This window comes from Pristis pectinata, chromosome 9 (genome assembly GCF_009764475.1).
Source record: "Pristis pectinata isolate sPriPec2 chromosome 9, sPriPec2.1.pri, whole genome shotgun sequence".
Taxonomy (NCBI): Eukaryota; Metazoa; Chordata; class Chondrichthyes; order Rhinopristiformes; family Pristidae; genus Pristis; species Pristis pectinata.
The window spans coordinates 28,284,774-28,308,952 of NC_067413.1; the positions used below are offsets into that span (position 1 = coordinate 28,284,774).

General features: G+C 43.4%; 1 protein-coding gene across 3 annotated transcripts in view; it reads right to left on the reverse strand.

The window, feature by feature from the left end:
- The window catches only part of zgc:162816 (uncharacterized protein LOC571260 homolog), a 37,637-nt gene extending 16,933 nt beyond the window's left edge, over window positions 1–20,704 (reverse strand). The window contains exons 1-4 of one of the 3 annotated variants that reach the window (XM_052023514.1): window positions 20,627–20,704; window positions 19,553–19,716; window positions 15,240–15,520; window positions 3,192–3,372 (exon numbers count right to left, since the gene is read on the reverse strand). In XM_052023514.1, coding sequence (XP_051879474.1) covers window positions 3,192–3,372; window positions 15,240–15,520; window positions 19,553–19,701 — 611 coding nt within the window. In that variant the 5' untranslated portion in view covers window positions 19,702–19,716; window positions 20,627–20,704. Of the gene's footprint in view, window positions 1–3,191; window positions 3,373–15,239; window positions 15,521–16,992; window positions 17,086–19,552; window positions 19,717–19,890; window positions 19,933–20,626 lie in introns of those variants that run through there. The other 2 variants (XM_052023515.1, XM_052023517.1) reach the window with 2 other exon arrangements.
- Between the last annotated feature and the right edge of the window lie 3,475 nt (window positions 20,705–24,179).

Consider the following 24,179-nt stretch of genomic DNA (forward strand, 5'->3'; position numbering starts at 1 on the left):
AGCCACATGTTAGAGAAGATGTTGGCAGCATATGTGGAAAGTGCTGCATGTCTGACAATGAGTTCTTACTTACACAGAAGGAGGCCACTTGGCCAATCAGGTTCATGCTGCACCCAGCAGAGAAATCCCATCAGTCCATCTTCTTATTTCTCTGCAGTCCTGCAGCTCATTCTTTCTCACATGCCGATCAACTCCCCTTTGCCACTTACCTACACTAAGGGGTAATATACAGTAATATGCAGCAGACAATTAATCTATCTTTGTCATGTGAGAGGAAACAAGAGCACTCTTCAGAAACACACAAAATCAAGGGTAGAACACAGACAGCACACAAGGTCAGGATCAGTCCCAGCTTCCTAGAGCTGTGAGGTAGCAACAGCAAGTGCTGTGCCACTGTAGTTGTAGATGAGTAGGAGTAAGGGCTACAAACAAATCCACAGAAAATTCCCAAGGAGGCATTGCAAGATGGGAAGAGAAGCAATCACTGGAACAGCTATAAGGATGTTGCACTTCTTTAAGGAAGCTTTGAGCACATCCTTGAATATTTTTCTTTGTCCACATGATTATCTCCTCCAATAAAAGAGCTTGGAACAGAGTGTCCATTTCGGGAGTCTCTTGCTGGGCATGCGAATAGCACAGCCAGCCCAATGTAGCCGGCAGAGTGTAATGAGGGTCTCAGTGTTGGCAATGTTGTTCTGGCAGATCATGCTGATTCTCTTATCCATCAAGTAAACTTGATGGATTTTGCAGTGGCAGCATTGGTACAGCCTGCAGTTGGTAATCCAGGTTTCAAAAGTTTATAGGAGGGCAGGGATTACTGTTGCCTGTTAGACCACAAGTTTTGTACCACATTGGAGGTATTGATCTTCAAATATACTTTCCTTCAATCGACTGACAGCTCTACTGGTACATTGAAGGCAGCAATGAATTTCATCATCAACTCTGCCTAAGAGGAGGCTTCCGAAATATGGGGAATGGTCCATGTTTTCCAGGTTCTCATGAATCTTTATTGATGAAGGGCAGTTATGGTGCAGCATTGGAAGGCTGGTTTGGATCTTGATCTTGTGGATATTGAGCGTAAAACTTATCCTCTTGTATGCTTTGATGAATAAGTCAACGATGTCTTGGAGCACAAGCTTTTGTATCTTTAAGGTAACGAAGTGTCCTAAATGTTGTATATTTCACATATTAGCAGGTTTTAGAAGGTTTTGAGGCAATATTTGGAATCCATGTATATTTTATCTGCTGCTCTGGATTAATGCCCTGGAAAGAAAATGTCAGGGACCTAATTTTAAAATGAGGAATACAGGAAAATTAAGGAAATGGAAAAGGTATATCCAGAAAATAACTTGCAACGATGAGAACAGAACAAGAAGAAACAGTTGTATATTCATAAAAGGTATTTTTGGGATTGACAGCAGGAAATTCTTTTTTACACAGAGTAATGGAAATAGGATTGGATTGTCCAAATGTACTGGAAGCAAGAACCCATCTAAGGGACGGCTGCATAATACAATGAGACTGGATAGAATTTATTGAATTAAAGAATATATGTCCTCTCGCAACTTAAATTATTTCATGAGCTTATGACTCACAATGATCTAAAATGGAACCATAAGTCTTCCTGGTCTGTCTCCTTAAAAGAAACATCTTTACTGATTTCTCCTAATCCTCTGCTGCCAATACAGAATTAATAAAAAATCAAACAATGACAGATAATAGCAGTGGTGGGTCATGATGGTGCCTCCTGCATGAAGTCTATAGTAACCCGATTCTTGTTCAACATCAGAAGCAGAGAATAATTAAAGGTTGTAGTATCTGCATGCAATTATAAAAAGCTTGCACATGAGAGCCCTGAGGGCAGGGGTGGAAGAAGGGGCAAAAGGGAAGTGTCACGAGAAGTTGTTAAACACTTAACAATTCATGTTATGGAAGCAGCCATTATCTAGCAGGGTTGCTACAGGCCTCTTTTACTGGCCTTCATCATTCCTTAATAACCTTTCGACTCCCCCACTTCCCTGATGTTTGATGGGGTTGAGTTCAAAGGATGTGTTATTACCAGAAGCTTTTCTTAAAATGTCTCAAGTGTCTCCACGGCACAAAGCTGGAGTTCTATCCTTCAGGCTGGGTCAGTTAAGGAAGATGTTAACTAGGCTGCACCTAAAAAGTTTCCACTGAAGAAAAATCTTTAGCTCTTTATTTCCCCGTACCTTCAGTTCTAACTCTCACCCCAATGGCAAAGTTCAAAAGTTTGTGCTTGTGGACATTGAGCAAAAGCAGAACAGGAATTCAAGTTGTGACTATTTATGGTGTCAAATAGCCCTCCTGGCATCCATTGTCTAGATTTCCACACTAAAGAATGGTCATTTAAATGAGGTGTTAAAAACCTGCCAGTGTGATGTGATGGACCTAATGCGTACAGTAGAAAAGGGGTATAAAAAGCTGTCAATGCAGGACTGTCTGAACAACTGAAGGGAGATCTATGACCAAGCGCCTAGGATGTCTGATCCTTGAAAATCTGTCCTAATTTTACATATTCCTGATTTTATGGTTTGTCCTGCTCAAACTTAATGACCTTGGAGATTTGGAGAGGGCTGTTGCCACAATGGTAGATAAAACCTTCTGTCAGAACACCAAGACTGAGATTATGGCCCGAGGCCTTTAACTGGCTCTGAGCCTGATGCTTAGTGTGTGACACTGATATAATTTCTTTCAAGCTTCAGGATGCCCCAAAACACTTTCCAGCCATTGATGTACTTCTGAAATTTAGTCACTGATGAAATATTGCAAACATAGCATTTATTTTGCATGCAGCAAGTTGGTGATGGGGAATTAATCCATTATTTGTTGTGGTTTATTGATAGATTGATATTCGCCAGCACCCCAGGTTAATACTCCCATTTTCTTCTAACTAGTGTCAAAGGATCAAGTTAGTTCAGGGAGGAGCCTGCCACCTCATCCAACAATGCAGCATTCCCTCAGTACACCACTGGCATATCAGCCTAAATATTGTGCTTAAGTTTCTGCAGTGAAGGTTAAACTCACAATCTTTTGACTTGGAGGGAAAAGTGCTGCCAGTTAGCTACTGATGACCTCTTGGATTAATGGATACATTCCCCACTGCTTTTCTTCCTCCAAAATCCTCAAAATAAAAGGGAAATTAAATTATTCTATAAAAGAAATACTCATACTTCTCCACAAACTTCAATGTGGCAGTTGTAGTTTCCTGTGCCACAGCCTGGATCTCCTTAACTCCGGTCGCTTCATAAGAATTCCCACAGTGTGCATACACACCCGCCAGCTCCATCCCCTCGCTGTCTGCTATAGATTTCGCCAATAACAACGCCATTGAGTCCTCAGGTTGCACTCCGGCTGGGCAGGAAGAAATGCATAAAGAGCATAAGTATAAGTTATCTTTATTAGTCACATGTACATCGAAACACACAGTGAAATACATCTTTTTGCGTAGAGTATTCTGTGGTCAGCCCGCAAGTGTCGCCACGCTTCCAGCGCCAACACAGCATGCCCACAACTTCCTAAACCATACGTCTTAGGAATGTGGGAGGAAACTGGTGCACCCAGAGGAAATCCATGCAGACATGGGGAGAACGTACAAACTCCTTACATACAGCAGCGGGAATTGAACCCGGGTCACTGGCGCTGTAATCGCGTTACACTAACCATAAGGAATAGTAGCAGGAGTAGGCTATTATAATGTGAATTAGTAAGTGTACTACTGATGTTTTTATAAATACAGATATCAACAAAAATAATAGGTTTGGCATTACTTAAAAGCTGGGTGCTGTAGAAGCCTGAACCATTCTAGAGGGACATACTGTTCTACCTGATCTGTGGCTATCTTCTACACTGGAGGGGGTGCAGAAGAGATTTATGAGATTATGGCCAGGACAGGAACATTTTAGTTATGAAGGAAAATTGAATAGAATGGGGGTATTTTCTTAGAAAAAGATGAGGCTGTGGCGAGATTTAATTGTGATGTCTTAAATAATGAGGGGTAAAGATAGGTTAAATAGGAAGGACCCTATTTCCCTCAGTAGAGGGTTGAAGAACTACGGGCCATAAATTTAAAGTAATTGGTAAAAGGATTGAAGGGGAGATGAAGAAAAAATATTTCACCCAGAGGGTGGTGGGGACCTGGAACTCACTGTGTAAGAGGGAGGCAAATGCGGAAATCCTCACCACATTTGAAACATGTCAGGATGTATCCTTGAAGAGCTACAGAGTTATAGGTCAAGATCTGGAAAATGGGATTAGGTCGGGTAGCTGCTCATGGGATAGCACAAACACAATGGTACAAATAGCCTCCTGTATTGCAAAACTTTCTATGAACCTATGAGGTGGAAACCTGGATTTGTACTCAGACGTATGTGGAAGTCCCCATTGTTAGTTAATGCTGGATGATATGCAATCCACAGCCCACAGTGCCACCTCCTGGCTGTACCATGGTAATGATCTGGTGACGTTATTTCTCTTGGAGGTGCCCCACAATGAAGATCATGCCCACTTGTGCCTTTAGATGGACAGAATTCACACTGTGAATCGGTTGGAAGTTCTTTGGCCACAGGGAGGAGGTGGGTGAGGAGGACACTGGAGAAGATTTTCCCCATAGCAGAGAGCAAGGAGACCCCTCTGTAGATTTGTCTGCTTTTTCTAGATGGTCACAGTTACAGCATTTTTAAGGTCTCCTGGCATATCTTCCCCTTTGCAGATGTGAGTAATGAAGTTGTGGATTTCTGGCTGATGTTTCTCTACAAGGCACAACTCCAAGAGAAATGCAGGGAACAGCAGCAACCACCATACATGGCCTATTTCAATCTCACTGGAGTCATACAGTCATACAGCATGGAAACAGGCCCTTCAGCCCAACTCATCCATGCTGACAGTGTTGCCCAGCAAGCTAGTCCCATCTGTCCATGTTTGGCCCATATCCCTCTAAACCTCTCCTATCGATGTACTTCTCTAGACGGCTTTTAAATGTTGCCAATGTGCCCGCCTCAACCACTATTTCTGGCAGCTCATTCCAAATACGCACCACCCTTTGTGTGAAGAAGCTGTCACTGATGTCCCTTTTAAATCTCTCACCTCTGATCTTAAACCTATGTCCTCTTGTTTTTAGCACCCCTTCTCTGGGAAAAAGATTATGTGCTTTCACCCTGTCTATGCCCCTCATGATCTTATATACCTCTCTCAGGTCACCCCTCAATCTCCTACATTCCAGGGAATAAAGTCCTAGTCTACGCAACCTCTCCTTGTAACTCAGGCCCCCAAGTCAGAGCAACATCCTGCTAAATCTTTTCTGCACACCTTCTAGTTTAATAACATCTTTCCTATAACAGGGCGACCAAAACTGTACACAATACTCCAAGTGCAGCCTCACCAACATCTTATATAACTGCAACGTAACTTCCCAACTCTTATATTCAATGCCCTGACAGATGAAGGCCAGCGTGCCAAATGCCTTCTTCACCACCCTATCTACCTGTGACACCACTTTCATCGAACTATACACTTGCACTCCTAGGTCCCTCTGTTCCATAACACTCCCCAGGACCATACCATTCACTGTACAAGTCCTACCCTGGTTTGATCTCCCAAAATGCAATACCTTACATTTATCTGGATTGAAAGCCATTTGCCAATCCTCAACCCACAGATCCCCCTTTAATTTTTCATAACCACCTACACTGACTGCAACACCACCTATTTTAGTATCATCTGCAAACTAACTAACCATGCCTTGTACATTCACATCCAAGTCGTTTATATAAATTACAAACAACGAAGGTCCCAGCGCCGACCCCTGTGGCACATCACTAGACATAGGCCTCCAGTCCGAGAAACAACCCTTGACAATCACCCTCTGCTTCCTACCACCGAGCTAATTATAAATCCAATCAGCTATCTCCCCCTGGATCCCATGCGATCTAACCTTCCAGACTAGCCTGCCATGAGGGACCTTGTCAAAGTCCTTGCTAAAGTTCATATAGACAATATTCATTGCCCTACCCTCATCTACAGCTTGGTTACCTCCTTGAAGAACCCCAAAAGGTTTGTCAGACGCAACTTTCCATGCAGAAAGCCGTGCTGACTGTCCAAAATCAGACCCCGTCTCTCCAAATGTCAGTAGATCCTGTCCCTCAGAATCCCCTCCAGCAATTTACCCACCTCCGATGTCAGACTCACCGGCCTGTGGTTTCCTGGCTTGTTTTTGCAACCCTTTTTAAATAATGGTACCACATTAGCTACTCTCTGGTCCTCCGGAACCTCACCTGTGGCCAGAGATGAAACAAAAATCTCTGCAAAGGCCTCCACAATTTCCTCTCTAGCTTCCCACAAGGTCTGAGAATGCACCAGGTCAGGCCCTGGGGATTTATCCACCTTAATGCACGTTAAACCCTCCAGTACCTCCTCCCTGCTAATTCGTATGTGGTCCAAGACAACACCACTCATTTCCCCGGTTTCCTTAGTTTCAATTTTTTTCTCCACAGTAAAAACTGAAGAGATTCCTGTCGCTGTCTGTAAAGAGTTTGTATGTTCTCCCGTGTCTGTGTGGGTTTCCTCCGGGTGCTCTGGTTTCCTCCCACATTCCAAAGACGTACGGGTAGGTTAATTTGGGTTTTAAAAAATGGGCAGCGTGGACTCGTTGGGCCGGGAGGGCCTGTTACCACGCTGTAAATAAAATTTAATTTTAAAAAAATTTAATTTGAAATATTCATTAAAAATCTCTCACATTTCCTTTGGTTTCACACACAGACAGCCATGCTGATCTTTAAGGCGACCTATTCTCTCCCTAGCCACCCTTTTACTCTTAATGTGCCGATAGAATCTCTTGGGATTTTGCTTCACCTTGGGAGTGCCAGATCCCTCTCATATCCTCTTTTTGCCCTCCTAACTCCTCTCTTAAGTGCACTCCTACACTTCTTGTAGTCATCAAGAGATTCACTAGCTCCCAATTGCTTATGTGCAGTGTATGTCTCCCTCTTTTTCTTAACCAGAGCTTCAATATCTTTCATCAGACAGGGTTCCCAAAACCTGCCAGCCTTGCCCTTCACCCTAACAGGAACATACAGGCCCTGTACTCTTGACATCCCACTTTTAAAGGCCTCCCACTTGGCAGACGCTCCTTTCTCTCCAAACAATCTCACCCAATCAACCTCTGCAAGATCCGGCCTAATGGCTCCAAAATTTGCTCTGTCGCAGTTCAGGACCCTAACCTGTGAACCAGTCATATCCTTCTCCATAACTATTTTAAAACTAATAGAATTATGGTTACTGGACCCAAAGTACTCACCGACAGACACTTCCGCCACTTGTTCTACCTCATTCCCCAGGAGACAGTCCAGTGTTGCACCCTCTCTAGTAGGTCCCTCTATATATTGATCAAGGAAGTTCTCTTGGATACATTTCACAAATTCCACTCCGTCCAAGCCTTTTACACTATGGTTGGCCTAGTCAATATTAGGGAAGCTAAAATCTCCCACTAATACTAACCTACTATGTTTACAACTAGCTGCAATCTCTACAGATCTGGTCCTCCAATTCCCGCTGACTACTGGGGGGCCTATAACACATTCCCATCAGAGTGACCATCCCCTTCTTGTTTCAAAGTTCTACCCATATGGCCTCACTGGAATATCCTCTCTAAGGACCATTGTTATGTCCTCTTTCATCAAGAAGGCAACTCCCCCTCCTCTCTTACCTACACCTCCATCACACCTGTAGTATCTGTATCCTGGAACATTGAGCTGCCAGTCCTGCCCTTCCCTCAGCCATGTTCTGTTATGGCTAGCATATCCCTGTCCCCAGAGCCAATCCACGTCCTGTCAAGCCTCTTGCATTGAAATAAATGCAGTTTAAACCAATGGTCTTTCCTCTCCCTTTACTGTGCCCCTGTCTACCCTGATGACTAAATTTGCTCTCATTTGCTCCAGTATTATCCACTGATTTCTTATCAGCCACTCTACTGCTCAGGGTCCCACCCCCTGCCACTCTAGTTTAAACCCTCCCAAGTAGCACTAGCAAATCTTCCAGCCAGGTTATTGGTCCCCTTTCAGTTCAGGTGCAATCCGTCTCTCTTGTACAGGTCACCCCTACCCCAGAAGAGATCCCAATGATCCAAGAACTTGAATCCCTGTCCCCTGCACCAGCTCCTCACCCACACATTCATCTGCGATATCTTTCTATTTTTGCCCTCGCCAGCACATGGCACTGGGAGTAATTCAGAGGTTACTAACCTTGAGGTCCTGCTTTTTAGTTTCTTTCCTAACTCCCTATATTCACCATGAAAGACCTCATCCCCTCTTTCTACCTATGTTGTTAGTACCAACATACACCAGACCTCTGACTTCTCACCCTCCTACTTGAGAATGTTCTGCAGTAGCTCCGAGCTGTCCCTGACCCTGGCACCCAGGAGGTAACACCCCATCCTGGCGTCTCTTTTGTGGCCACAGAATTTCCTGTCTGTCCCCCTAACTATCGAGTCTCCTAACACTACCTGACTTCTCCCTGACCCGCTGAGCCTCAAAGTTGGTCTCAGTGCCACCAACATAGCTACTGCTGCTGTGCCCAGAAAGATCGTCCCCTCAGCAGTATCCAAAAGGATATACTTGTTGCTGAGGGGAATGGCCACAGGGGGACCCTGCACGGTCTGTATCTGCCCCTTACCTCTCCTGGTGGTCACCCAACTATCTGCAGCCTGCACCTTAGGTTGACCATCTCATTAAAGCTCCTGTCTATGATAATGTCATCATTCCGGATGATCCTAAGTATGTCCAAGTCAGGAGCTGTACCTGTGCACACTTCCCACAGGTGTAGTCCTCAGGGACACTGGAGTCAAAGCCTTTGACTCCATCAATTGGGATGGGTTACGAAACCTCCTTCTCAAACTTGGCCACCCGCAGGAATTTGTCACCATCTTACATTTGTGGCATTATGGTATACAAGCAGTGATCTTAACCAATAGATCCACAATACAGACAATCTCAGTGCAGAATACTGTATCATTGCCCTGACACTTTTTTGAATCTTTCTCACTGCAATCCTACACTTCACCTTCAACAAGCTTCCCACTGGAGTAGAACTAATCTTCACGATTAATGGGAAGCTGTTCAACATATGTGGCCTCCACTCCAGAACTAAGGTCACCCCCAACCACAAGCTGCAGTATGCAGACAATGTTTCCACAAATACGTATTCAAAGACCAAGCTGCAAGTCATCTCTAGGTCACTCATTGAAGCATGCGAAAAGAAGGTGCCTTTCTCTGAACATTTGCAAAACAGCAATTCTTTACCAATCCAGCCCCATGGCACAACACTAGCTTCTGTCAATAAAGATCCACAATAGGACCCTGAAAAGTATGGACCATTTCCCACAGCTCAGGAGCCACCTCTCAATGATATCAGGTTTGAGGTCTACAGGCAGCAGTAACTCCCGTCCTCCTATACTTTTCTGAAACTTGGACTACCTACTGCAGGCACCTCAATGCACAGGATAGATACCACCAGATATCTATTGGTATTGGTATTGGTTTATTATTGTCACTTGTACCGAGGTACAGTGAAAACCTTGTCTTACAAACCAATCGTACAGGTCAATTCATTACACAGTGCAGTTACATTGAGTTAGTACAGAGTGCATTGATGTAGTACAGGTAAAAACAATAACAGTACAGAGTAAAGTGTCACAGCTACAGAGAAAGTGCAGTGCAATAAGGTGCAAGGTCACAACAAGGTAGATCGTGAGGTCATAGTCCATCTCAATGTATAAGGGAACCGTTCAATAGTCTTATCACAGTGGGGTAGAAGCCGTCCTTAAGTCTGGTGGTACGTGCCCTCAGGCTCCTGCATCTTCTACCCGATGGAAGTGGAGAGAAGAGAGAATGTCCCGGGTGGGTGGGGTCTTTGATTATGCTGGCTGCTACACCAATATAGCGAGAGGTAAAGACAGAGTCCAAGGAGAGGCTGGGGTCCGTGATGCACTGGGCTGTGTCCACAACTCTCTGCAGCTTCTTGCGGTCTTGGGCAGAGCAGTTGCCGTACCAAGCCGTGATACATCCAGATAGGATGCTTTCTATGGTGCATCGGTAAAAGTTGGTGAGTCAATGGCGACAAACCAAATTTCTTTAGCCTCCTGAGGAAGTAGAGGTGCTGGTGAGCTTTCTTGGCCGTGGCATCTACGTGATTTGACCAGGACAGGCTGTTGGTGATGTTCACTCCCAGGAACTTGAAGCTGTGAACCCTCTCGACCTCAGCACCATTGATGTAGACAGGTGCATGTACACCGCCCCCTTTCCTGAAGTCAATGACCAGCTCTTTTGCTTTGTTGACATTGAGGGAAAGGTTGTTGTCATGACACCATTCCACTAAGCTCTCTGTCTCCTTCCTGTACTCCGACTCATCACTGTTTGAGATACGGCCTACAACGGTGGTATCATCTGCAAACTTGTAGATGGAGTTAGAGCAGAATCTGGCCACACAGTTGTGAGTGTATAGGGAGTAGAGGGCTGAGGACACAGCCTTGCGGGGCACCAGTGTTGAGAATAATCATGCCGGAGGTATTGCTGCCTATCCTCACTGATTGCGGTCTGTTTGTTAGAAAGTCAAGAATCCAGTTACAGAGGGAGGTGTTGAGTTCTAGGTCTCGAAGTTTGGTGACAAGCTTGCTTGGGATTATCGTATTGAAGGCAGAGCTGTAGTCAATAAACTATAGTCTAACGTATGTGTCTTTACTGTCCAGGTGCTCCAGAGCTGAGTGTAGGGCCAGGGAGATGGCATCCGCTGTAGACCTGTTTCGCCGATAGGCGAATTGCAATGGGTCCAGATTGTCTGGTAGGCTGGAGTTGATGCATGCCATGGCCAACCTCTCAAAGCACTTCATGATGGTGGATGTCAGAGCCACTGGTCGGTAGTCATTGAGGCATGTTACCTTGCTTTTCTTTGGTACTGGGATGATAGTGGTCTTCTTAAAACAGGAGGGAACCTGAGATTGAAGCAGGGAGAGGTTGAATATGTCCGCAAATACTTCTGCCAGCTGATCAGCACAAGATATGAGCACGCGGCCCAGGACACCATCTGGGCCAGGTGCTTTCCTCGTGTTCAATCTCCGGAAGACTAATCTTACGTCCTCCACTGTGATCACAGGTTGGTGGCTGTCAGGGTGGATGGTGACAATCCACTTCCCTTTTGTTCAAAACGCGCACAGAATGCGTTAAATTAATCAGGAGGGGATGCACTGTTGTTAGCTATGCAGCCCGACTTCGTCTTGTAGCCTGTTATGGCATGCAAGCCCTGCCATAACTGGCGGCTGGTCAGGGACTCTATTTTGAGTTGGTATTGTCTTCTCCACAAAATCCTCCAGATTTACTGGCAGGATAAATGAACCAACAACACTGCCCTTTCTCAGGCCAACATCCCAGTGATGAGGCCCTACCTGCACTCAGTCAGTTCCACTGGTCAGGCCATGTTCTGGCTTTGCTGTCCCTTCACTACCCTCTCAGTATTACAGAGGAATTGTTCCCTCCATGAATCTCTGGTCAAATCATCAATCACAGCTGTCACCTCCTCCTGTACATGGTAATTAGCCAGACAGAAACAGGAGATGCAACAACTGGGAGCTTGCCTCTTTCATTTTTAGTCAGGCAAACATGCATGCACCACAGCCACAATGCATCAGTGCTTAAGTGAGTGAATGATTAGGGTGGAAGATAGAGACCATTCAAGTGTTCTACCTTGTCCTGGATGGGTCTGACATTTTTAAGTGTCGCTGAAGCTACAGTGAATCATAGAACATAGAACGTAGAACAGTACAGCACAGTACAGGCCCTTTGGCCCATGATGTTGTGCGACCTATATAAACACCTGCTCCATGATCAATCTAACCCTTCCCTTCTACACAACCCATTGCCCTCCATATTTCTTACATCCATGTGCCTATCTAAGAGTCTTTTAAATTTCCCTATTCTTTCAGCCTCCACCACCACCACCCCTGGCAGTGAGTTCCAGGCACCCACCAGTCTCTGTGTAACAAACTTGGTATTGGCCATTGCCACCCTGGGGAAAAGGTGCTGGCTGTCCACTCTATCTATGCCCCTCATAATCTTATACACCTCTATCAAGTCGCCTCTCCTCCTGTGTCGCTTTAAAGGGAAAAGCCCAAGCTTGCTCAACCTTTCCATTTCCAACGTTTCCAGAATCATATTAGCATATTCCATCAATATGCTGATTTGAGCCCTGGGGTGTCAGGGATTGAGACACCCCACAGATTAGCCATCCTTTGACCTTCCTCATCTTCTTCTATACTCCAATAGAACGTGCAGCTAAAGTAGCTCCTGTTCTCAGTCTTTTTTAATTGAAAAATTGTCCAAGTTACAAGCAAAATTCAATAGAATGACAACGAAAATCAAAAAAACTCCAGATGCTGGAAATCTGAAATAAAAACAGCAAATGTTATTTTCAGGAAGTGTCCAGTTCTGTCAAAGGGTCTTCAACCTGAAACATTAACTCTGTTTTTCTTCCCATTGATGCAGCTGAGTAGTTCCAGCATTTTCTGTTTTTATTCCAACAGAATGACAGTCCACAATGAAATGAAAGATCACCCTCGACTGCTGCTTTACTGACCTTGCTATACTTTTACATCCTGCACTCTCTGCAAACTCACCGGGCTCCAATCTCCACGCAGAAACATTTAATAACGTACTGGAATCCTAACTGCATTGGAGGGTGCCAATTTGTATTTTATTCATGAGTCTCCTTCCTCTGGAGCAGAAACCTTATCAATGCCAAGAGACAATTGTATAAAATAACAACTGAGAACCCTGCAGCTTCTAGACAGGTTGAAAAAGTCCTTGGGTATATCTAGTTCACAAATCCACAGAGTTACTTCTGCAGAGATGTTTATACCACATATATAATGCCCTCAGATGAACAAAGTGAGTTTAATAGAATAATTGAAAAAGCTGTTCTCTGACCAATATTTCTCCCTCAACCTACATTACCAGAAACAAATAAACTTAATCAGCTGTCTTACTGCTGTCTGTGGAATTTTACTACAGATAAACTGACTGCTGTGTTAACCTAATTAAAAGTAATGGGCTGAATCTGAAGCATGCAGTCACAATTAATTTCTGCATGAAGGAAGGCTTGGACAACATTCAGGCCTGGCTGTGAAATAGCAAGAAGTGCCACACAAGTGCACAACAATGACAGTTTCCAGCTAGAAACAGTTATTCAGCTCCACTTGGTATTCAATTACATCAACATCCTAGATCACTGCAATCAGAAAAATAATTGGACAACCCCAAAAATACTGTGGTGATAAGAGCAGATCAGGAGATGGATATCTAGTGATTATTCTTCCAACTCCCTAAAGCTTTTCTACCATCTACAAAGCACAAGTCATAAAGGTGATAGAATACCTGCTAACTGGTTGAAAAGGCACTGCTCCAACAACTCTCAAGAACCTCAGCACCATTCAGCATAGAGCAACACACTCGAATGACACTGTATCCAGCACCCAAAACTCATTCCCCTCAACATCAGCTCAATCTGGCTGCAGTTTGTTCCATCTACATGATATATTGTAGCAATTTCTTAAGCTTTCCTTGTCAGAATCTCCCAAATCTGCAGCTTCTACAAAGGAACAAGGAAAGCAGATGCAGCAGAATGCCACTGATTGTAAGACATGCACACGATCCGGTCTTAGAAACCTATCATCCATTCCTTCATCAGCACTGGATCATAATTGTGGAACTCCTTAGTGAACAAGATTCACCTGATAGACTACAGAGGCCAGAGACAGCAGTAAGCCTGAGGACTGGAAGCATTTTAAAACTTAGCAAAGGAGGACCACAGAACCGATAAAGAATGTAAAGATAGAATGACAGCAAACAGGCAGGAAACAGGAACACAGACTGGAAGAGCTTCCATAGGATTTCAAACAAAAGCCCTGCCCAATAGAGACAGAACTATTTATAATGGGGAAGAAAGAAGTGGCAAAGAAATTAAACCTTAGTGTTCCCATCAAAATGAATTCATCTAGTAACCTAACTCTCCCATCAAAGCACAATACTTTAGCAAAATAAAAAACTTGCATGTATATACAGAAAATCTCAGTTTTTCATAACTCAATAGATTACCTTTTGAAGTGTAAACATTGTGGCAATGTGGGGAAATAACAGCCAGTGTTATGTCCCACAAACAACATGATGTCTGTGGGATAATTTGTTGTAGAAATGTTGGTTGAGGGAAAATTGTTGATTACACCTTCCTCCCTCTTCTTTTGGTCATGCCATGGGATCTTACAAAAGCAAAATATTGCAGAAACTAGAAATCTAAAGCAACAACAGAAAACTGTGGAAGTTCTCAGCAGGTTACACAGCATCTATGGAGAGAGAATCATTAATGTTTCAGATTGATGTACTTTCATCAGAACTACGAAAGTTCAGAAATAAATATGTTTTAGGGTAGGTAGAAAGGGAAAGGTGAGTTGAGAACAAAAGTCCAGGTATGAGGTAAGGTGGAAGGCAGAAGAGATAAAATGTGAAAAGAAGTGATATTGCATGGTAATGGAATTTTATATCCACCCAAGAGGGATGATAGGATCTTACTTTAATGTCTCTATTGACTTATGGCAATTTGCCCTGGAATGACTCTGAAGTATAAGGCTGAATTACAAATATAAGTCAGTAAGTCAGGAAGTCAAGTTTATTGTCATAGGCACAAATACATGTATGCACAGGTGCAATGAAAAACTTACCTGCAGCAGCATCACAGGCATATAGCATCAGATACACAGCATTCAGAAGAAAAACATAAAATTAGCAACAAAAATTATACAAAATTATACAAGAAAGAACACAATTAGAATTAAAAGAAGTCCATTTTGGAGGATCCCAAGGACAGGGCTTTAATAAATTATTTTCTGACATCAAGATTAAGGCGCCACCACTGAGCCAAGGCTGAGTATCACAATACCCTAACCTTCACAACATAGCCACATTACTCTTAGTACCCTGGATTTTCCTATATCTTCTCCACTGCACCCTAGCCAACATTTAATCCTTCAACCATCATCAGATTTTACAGTCATTACCACATGGTGGATCCTTGCTATGTTTCCTGCATTGAATGGTTTGATGATGAACAGACCCTCCTTCTTTCCTTTCCTTTCCTTTCCATTTTTCTTTCTTTCCCAGTCCATACACCACACCAAACCACTTCACCTCTTCCATTGTTGCAGTCCAACTTTAACCACACCAGCCATGACTTCTCATCTCGCAGACGTCTCTTCTTGAGCTCCATCACTGCCACCTCATTGTCAACCAGCACGTGGAACATCTCCAGACCTTCTGCTAGCTCTGCACAGGCTCCCACCTTGTCAACAGGAAGCGGATAGGCATACAAGATATCATCAAAGCCATTGTCAGCGTAGAAATGAGCTTCAGCCAACGTAGAGACTGCGATGCAGCGTCGAGAGCCTCCAGTCATTATATCTGCACACTCCCTGAAATTAGAAAAATAGAAGCCACAAGCTTTGTGTGGATGTTTGATACTAATCAGAGTACCTTGCCATTCTCCCACATATCAAATAGGTTACCTACAATTCTGCAAGCTGTAATATTGCTAATAACATTTTGTGTGAAACATTGTCAGATGCCTTCTGCAACCCCATTTAGTCAAAATTTGCAGATATTGTTCCATCCATCATGTTAATGAACTCAAAACATCCACCTAGATTTGTCAAGAATTACCTTCATAACATCTGGCACAAATTTAACAATAACTCCAATTACTTACTTTAGCTCATTTTTCACTTGGTGCAGGCACTTCCATCTGAGTGGGATGGAAGTCCACATGGCAAAGTCATCGTGAAGCCTGGGCCATCTCAGCTCCAAGCCATATTGAACACTGCTCTGCAGATCGGAGTCAATGAGCAGAAGTTGGGCCATAATCCTGAGGCGGTTTGAACCTAATGCTTTACAAGTACATGAAGTCAATGGTTGGAATGTAATATTGAGTCAGGTTTTCTCTCTCCACGAACACAGCCTGACCCACTGGACACTTCCTTCAGCACCACATGTCACAGCTTTTGTTTGTGTTCTCTCTCTCTAAATACTCTCATCAACGTATCAACCAGTTGGCTTCATCAGCAACGTATCACCATGGTAACCCTGGCCTCTGAGATATTCTCTTTGTCCACCTCTTTTGCAATTTCAAAATAACTTGTTTTCTGCCTTTCATAGTTCTGACAAGAGGTGTTTGACCTGGAAATGTCAACTGTTTCTCCTTCCACAGAGGCTGCCTGATCTGCTGAGTGTTTCCAACATTTTCAATTTTTATTTCAGATTTCCAGTTTTTTCTGATTTTCATTTACTGTTGAAAGGTGGGTATGGGACTTACGTTCACAGGCATTTCCAGCATACCTGGCACGTAAGATACCCAAAAGCCTGGTCAAAAGGAATAGATTGCAAGGAGTGAATTTCAGAGCTTAGACCATTGTCAGCAGAAGGCAAAGCCACTTATGGTGAAGCTACGAATACAACAAAAAAAAGCATGAGTATATGATCAGGCACCTTTTGCCTCCTCACCATTTAATAAGATCATATTGATCTTGTAGCACCACATTTTTTTATTTATTCATTTTTCAGGATTTGGGCTTTATGAAATTTATTGCCCATCTCCACTTCCAAATCAGGATGCTATGCAACTTGGAGAGGAACATGGAGGTCCTTTGGTTATAGAGTCATGTGTTTGATAGGTGCTGATGGAGGATCCTGGGTAGGTAAATGCATTGCATTTTGTAGATGGTACAACTTCAACCACAATACACAATTAGTGGAGGGAATAAAGGTTTAGGGTGGTTGAGGGGATGTCAATCAAGCGGGTTGCTTTGTCCTGCTTGGTGTCAGCTTTCTGAGAATCGTTGGGAGCTGCACTGATCCAGGGAAGTGAAAAGCATCTCATCAGACTACTCACCTGCCTTGTAGATGAATGAAAGATTTTGAGTATCAGGGTGTGAGCCACTTGCAGGATACTCAGCCTCTGATTTGTTCTTGCAGCTATGTATTTACTCAGCTGGTTCAGATGAGTTTCTGGTCAATGGTGCCTTCCAGGATACTGATGGTCAGGGGCTCAGTGATAATAATGCCACTGAATATCAAGTATAGGTTATTAGTCTCTCTCTCTCTCTTTTGACAATGTTCATTGCCTGGTATTTTTGTAGTGCTAATGTGACTTGCTACTTATCAGCCCCTGCCTGAATGTTGCCTAGGATTTATTGCATGCAAGCATGGATGACTTCATATGCTGAGGAGTTACAAATGGAATTAAATCTTGTGGGATTATCAGCAAATATCCCCAGTTTATGAAAGAAGGAAGGTCATTGATGAAGCAAGTGAATGTGAGTAATGCCTGCAATCATGTCCTGTTTCTGGATAATTGACCTCCAACAACAACAACCATCTTCCTTTGCATGAGGTATGAGTCCAACCATTGTTTTTCCTTCCCTTGATGTCCATTGACGTCAATTTTACCAGGGCTTCTTGATGACACACTCAATCAAATTTGGCCTTGATTTCAATCTCCCCTCACCTCTGGAAGTGTCAAGTAATTTATGAAAGTTCACCGAGCCTTTGCCGAACACCTTCACCGAGCTTCAGTGACAGCTTCACTGAGCACCTTTGCTCCCTCCGCCATACTAGCCAGGATCTCCCAGTGGCCAGCTATTTTAATTCCACTTCCCATTCACACACCAACATGCCTGCCCGCGGCCTCCTCCACTGCTGGGTTGAGGCTAAACACAAATTAGAGGAACATCACCTCAAGTTCCACCTGGGCACTCTCCAACCTGGCAGCATGAACACTGAATTCTCAAACTTCCAGTAAGCACTCCCTCTCTGTCCCTTTTCTCCTTTTCTCTTTTTTCTCTCCTCCTGATCCAACTGGCCCCCATCAGCCTATCTCATTCCCCTCCCCCATCTGCCCATCACCCACACACTCCTCCCACTGGTTCCCATCCCCACCTCTCACCATTTAGTCCAAACTCCACCGTCCTCTCCAATCAGATTCCATCATCTTCAGTCCTTTATCACTTCCACCTATCACCTCCAAGCTTCTGACATCATTCCCACTTTCTCCCCTCCCTCATCTGCCAATCATCCCCTTCACCTGGATTCACCTATCACCTGCCAGCTCTTGTTCCACCCCTTTCCTCCACCTTTTTATACTGGCTATCCAGTCTTTCTTTCGTTCCAGTCCACTTGAAGGGTTGAAACGTCATCTGTCCATTTCCCTCTATAGATGCTGCCTGACCCGCTGAGTTCCTCCAGCAGTTTGTGTGTTGCTCCAGGTTCCAGCAACTGCAGTCTCTTGTGTCTCCAACATATGCAAGTTATCAGGTTTCCTGGGACTTTGGAATGAACTCTGACTGAAAGGCCCATGCCCCCAGAGTCATGGTGTACATACTCAACATTTCCCAAGCAGAGGTAAATAGATGCTTGATAAGCAAGGAGGTGAAGGATTACCACATGAAACTGGGAATGCAGATCTGAGATCACAGTGATCATCTACTTTATCAGTATCTTTATTTTAAAAGCTGCCGACACTGTAGACATTCTATTATTCTTGCAAGTTATTCCTCCTTGTTCAATCATTCTCGTTCTCAGTCTGAGAACAATTGTGTTAGTTTCTGTGTTTCTTCTTCCTTTCCCCCCACCAACAAGTAGCCCTTAATCTGCTGATTCTCAGTCACACCAAGGCGGTCCTGGACCTTGGTGTGATTAGGTTTTGGAGTAAACTATCCAGAAAATCCTTCCACTCCTCAAATGCCTTGGCAGAGATGACTAAACACCTCAATAATATAGCCTCTATATCAGGAGCTGTACTGTCCCAATCAAGGTACTATTTGCACCAAAGTTTTCAGAGATGGCTAATCATCTGCAATGCATTTCTGAAGATCCACAGTCTGCTTACAACCCCTGCCTGCCCCAACTCCCACCTCTCTGACCTTCCCTTGTGTCCTCGGCAATTCCTTATGCTTTAAACTCCACTCCTAATGCCTTGAATTTGTGATTCTCTGCACCCCTCCCTGATTGGCCTTGGACTCTCCCCTCCCCCTTGCCACATGACTCAGAGCTCCATCCATTGCCTCTTATCTCAGAATCCCCCTCCATTACCTCATGCCTCACTCCACTCCTAATGCCTTGTGCCTCAGACCCTTGTTTCCACCGAAACAGTCTCTCCAAAAAAGAATTGAGGTTGATGTTGTAATGTCACAGAGTTGGAGACACCTTGATTAATAACCTCCATCATCTTTGCATGTATTTAAAATGTTCTAAGATCCTAACTGTGCTAATTTTTCAGCTCTTGCAGAATACTGCAGAATGAAAATGTTAATAATTTAAGCACACACAGTTCCAAAACAGATTCCGCCATACAATGTTCTCTCCACCACCCCTAGGACCCTGAATTATGTCCCCACCAGCTCTCTGAATTTTCAGATTTTTCACATTTGCTATTTCATCACCCCAGTACTTACAGAGTTTTGTGAGTTTTCATATGTGGCCTGAGTTGAACTCCGAGAGTCTGACATCGCTCAGACATTTTCCTGGCATTACTTTTAACTTTCTTGATATCAACAGTGAATGCTGGGGTGAAAAGTTGCTGAACTGATGCTACAGAAGCCATGGTTTCTTTTGAACCCTAGAGGTAAAAGCGCAAACATTGATCAATGATTTTGTCAGCTAGTGCATTTCCTTTAGGTTAATGACACAGATTTGTTACAAAAGCAATCTGTCCTGCTTCTACCATTGGTTGCCTGACACATCCACCTACACAGCACTTAATCCAGGTGAGGTTGAAAGGTTTTCTCGTTACCTGACTATCATCAAACAGTCTTCCTCCCACTACTCTACTGCCTCATCATCTTGTTCCTCCTAGTTTGTTCACAATGGTGTCCTGAAGATTAATGTTTAACTTTCGGAAGCTGCAGAACATTCTTTTCCCATCACAATGTAAATACATCAATACTGAACAGCAATGATCCACCATAACTTTAGGAGTTTTAAGGAGGAAAATGGTTAAAGGTTAGCAAGGTTAAAGGCATCTGGACCTGTTGATAAGGCTACCGATAAAGTTTACTGGATCTAATAAATAGTGACGTGGTGTACGAATCAAAGGAGAAGTCAATTTGCCAAGCTAAGGTAGGCTGCCCTGACTTCCTCTGTGAGATCTACAAAAATATTCCTTCCCCTCCCAACAAATTAAAGTTTTACACATCCCAAAGACTTCTCCTGTATGTGGATTCATTAAGATTATTATTCTTGCAAGACAAGACACCATCTGTATATTGGATGAAGGCAAGATCTGGTACAACAATCCGTTACCATTATCTACATGTAGAGGTAACTTTTGACTGAGGTATCTGCTATGCTTAGAATTATAACACAGCAAAGGATGGGAGACAACCAGGCAGTGGGAGAGGGTGCAGAAGGACAGCAAATGGCAAAAATAAAGTCTTACACATCCAAACTACAAGCATAGCTACATTTAACTATAAGGATAAGATCTTTGCAATCATTCTATTAAAAGAAAATATTTAATACTGTTTTACCTTTTCACTGCCTGTGTCTCTCAGGGTTTATTCACTTCAAAGCTTATGTTAGACACAGAGATTCAATGTTGCAGTGTCAAGGGACTATCCATAAATTGCTTTTTAAAAGATAACATGCACAATTGAATTTAAGGAAACAAGGACAAAAAGCATAAAATATCATCAGTAGCAAATGCATGACCAAATGATCTACTCTAGTGGTGTTGCATGTGATATAAGTTTTGATTAGGACACCAGGAAACTTGAAGTACTACTTGTCAGGAATTACCATGAGAATGTTTGCATCCACAACAACTTTAGTTCTATGAAATGGCAGGAGTTGAAACAACTTACCATTCATTAGCAACACACAAAATACTGGAGGAACTCAGCAGGTCAGGCAGCATCTATGGAGAGAAATGGACAGTCGACATTTCGGGTCGAGACCCTTCATCAGTCCATCTGCAACTTCTTGAGTCTCACCATTCATTAGTTTCACGCAGGATCAGTCTTATACCAGCGGGAATTTTGCACGTACAAGCCTCATATCCAAGCTGTCACTTCAATGCAGTGTATGTAGCATCACCTGTGGTTTGGATGTGGAGATTAGAGTGATTAAAACTTATGGTTTTATTCTTCTGCATGCTTATGTGAAAGAAATTGCAGGCCATCTAGCAATCAGACAAGCAGCCTGACAACACAGAGACAGCACTGAGCTGAGAGAAATGGCTATGAATATATCAAAGAAACTCTCCAGTATTGAACATTAACAGGGACCCAGAGACATTTCTGTGAACGCTTGGTCACCTAACCTTGGGTCTATCTGAGCACCACTGAACTTAGTTGTGTTAGGCTGTAGGCTCTAATTAGTGCATCTGTACCAGTCGCTGGAGAGCCGTTCAGGCACCATCCACAATCTGAAAGGCTCAGGATCACCTGGAAATAGAACTGGGAGTTGCAGAATCACAGAAAATTTACAACACTAAAAGAGGCCATTTGGCCCATTTTATCTGTGCTGGTCAAAACAAAGCTACACAACCTAAGTCCACGACTGGGCACCAGGTCCAAAACCCCACAGATCACATCTCTTCAAGTACACATCTAGATACATTTTAAGTGCAGTGAGGGTTTCTGCAGTTTCTCCAGACTCCTACCACCACCTGGGTCAAAATCATTTTCCTCATATCCCGTCTAAACCTTCTACCAGTTACTCTAAACCTATATCCCCTGGATTTTGAACCTTTGGTCACCCCCATGTTGTGGGGTGTTGTGTTCCTAGAAAATGGGCCATATCATGATTTTCCATAATGCAAAGCTGGGTCACCAGTGCATGCGTCAAGTAAAGCAAGTTGAAAAATATGTTAGTGTTGATTTATTTACTTCTTTTTCACATAAATTTCACAAGAGCAAATGTTATTCCATATCGTGAATATTTGGGTAGTGATTTGTGAATTCTGTAAGGGTGAACTTCGGTAACCCATGCAGTCATAACACAGTTGTCCTCTGTAATTGCTTTCTTTTTCCAACCAAGCCCCTCATCATTTTGTACACCTCAATTAAGCCTCCCTTCAGCTTCCCCTACAAACAAAAACAATTGACTTAATCCTAGCTTTCCTCTTGACTGCACCTCCTTCCACCCTACTTCCTCTAAGGGCTCTTTTTCATTTCCCCAGTTTTTTCTGTTGCGTAACATCTATTCTGATGCCAACACATTCCACATCAATGCTTCCAAGATGAATTTGTTTCTTCTTAACTGTGGCTTTCTCTCCACCATGGTTGACTGCATCTGTTCCATTTCCCAACTGTACTGCTCTCACCTAAGAATGGCAAGGATAAACTTTCCCCTGTGTCATATTCCACCCACCAGTCTCACATTCCTTCTCCATAAGTTCCGCCACATTTAACACAATGCCACCATCAGGCAATTCTTCCCCTTCACTCCCCTTGCAGAGACTATTTCCTCCATGACTCCCTGGTCCATAGAACACAGAACAGTACAGCACAGGAATAGGGTTCAGCCCATGATGTCTGTGTCAACCATGATGCCAATCCAAACTAATCCCCTCTGCCTGCACATGGTCCTCTTCCCTCCATTCCCTTCCTGTTCACATGCTTGTCTAAATTCCTCTTAAACTTTGCTATTGGATTTGCTTACACCACTTCCCTTGGTACCTATCATGCTCTGTGTAAAAAACTTGCCTCATAAATCTTATTTAAACTCTCCCCTTCTCACCTTAAAGCTAAACTCTCCAGTATTTGACATTTCTACCCTGGGAGAAAGACTCTGACTCTCTACCCTATCTATGCCTCTTCATTATTTTACATACTTCTATCAGGTTAGCCCTCAGCCTCTGATACTCCAGAGAAAAAAATCCAGTTTTGTCCACTCCACCAACAACCACTTTCCTTCATATGACACCTTCTCATGCAATTGCAGGAATTGCAATACTTGCCCTTTAACCTCTTTCCCTTCCCAGAAACCCAGATGAAGCAGCAATTCATTTGCACTTCTTCCAATTTAGAATACTGTATTCAGTGCTCACAATATGCTCTCCGCTGCATTGGAGAAACCAAACATAGAGTGACTGATCACTTTGCAGCACACCACTTTTTTAGTCTGCAAGGGTGACCGTGTTTCAATTGCCTATCATTTTAATTGACTTCCCACACCCACTCTGAACCTCTCTGTTACTGGCCATCTACAAAGCCCAACGTTAGCTCAGGAACAGCTGCACATCTTCCAACCAGGAATGTTACTGGCCTTATATAAACCAAAAATGCTCATTTTCTGAAATTATTGAATTCATTGTTGAGTTCTGAGGGCAGTAAAGTGCCTGGCAGAAGATGAGCTACTGAAAGGTCACCAACCAGATGAAAGTTCATCAACCTGTTTTTCTCTATCTGCATATGCTGTCTCACCTGTTGAGTACTTCCTGCAACTGCAGTGTTTCGTATCCCACAGTTCCAGCATTAATTTTTCCCCTCTTTCCTTTGTTCTTATTGACTCTCCTTCTACCTTCATCTCCTATAGGTAGATCGGCTGTGATTCACAAGCCTTCGCCACTCTCAGCCAGAACCAGCACTACTTGTGTGGTCTCCACCCTATCACAGACCTTCCATATGTTCTCTTCATCCCAATCCACCACACCTTCTCTTCATCTTAAAATATGTTTGATTACTAACTCTTCCTAATTCTGACCCTGAGCTGTTGGCACTGCTTTTCTCTCCACCGATGCCTTGCTGAGTATTTTCAGCATTTTGTTTTTATTTCAGATTTCTCACATCCGCAGTTTTTTTGTTTTTGACTTGTCCAGTCCTGGCCACATCCTCATAAATCTCGTTTGCATCCTCACCGGTGCAATCACATCTTTCCTGTAATAATCGTCATCCATTTTTGCATGATCTGTGAAATGGAAGCATTTAGACAAGAACAATTACGAAGAAAAAATAGATTATTTAAAGGCTTTGGATACATTGAGAAAGAGATAGAAGGAGAAGTCATTGTAGGGAAGCTTGACAGTGGTTTGCAAAAACAGACCACTGATTCTTGGGATGGCAGGACTAACATATCAAG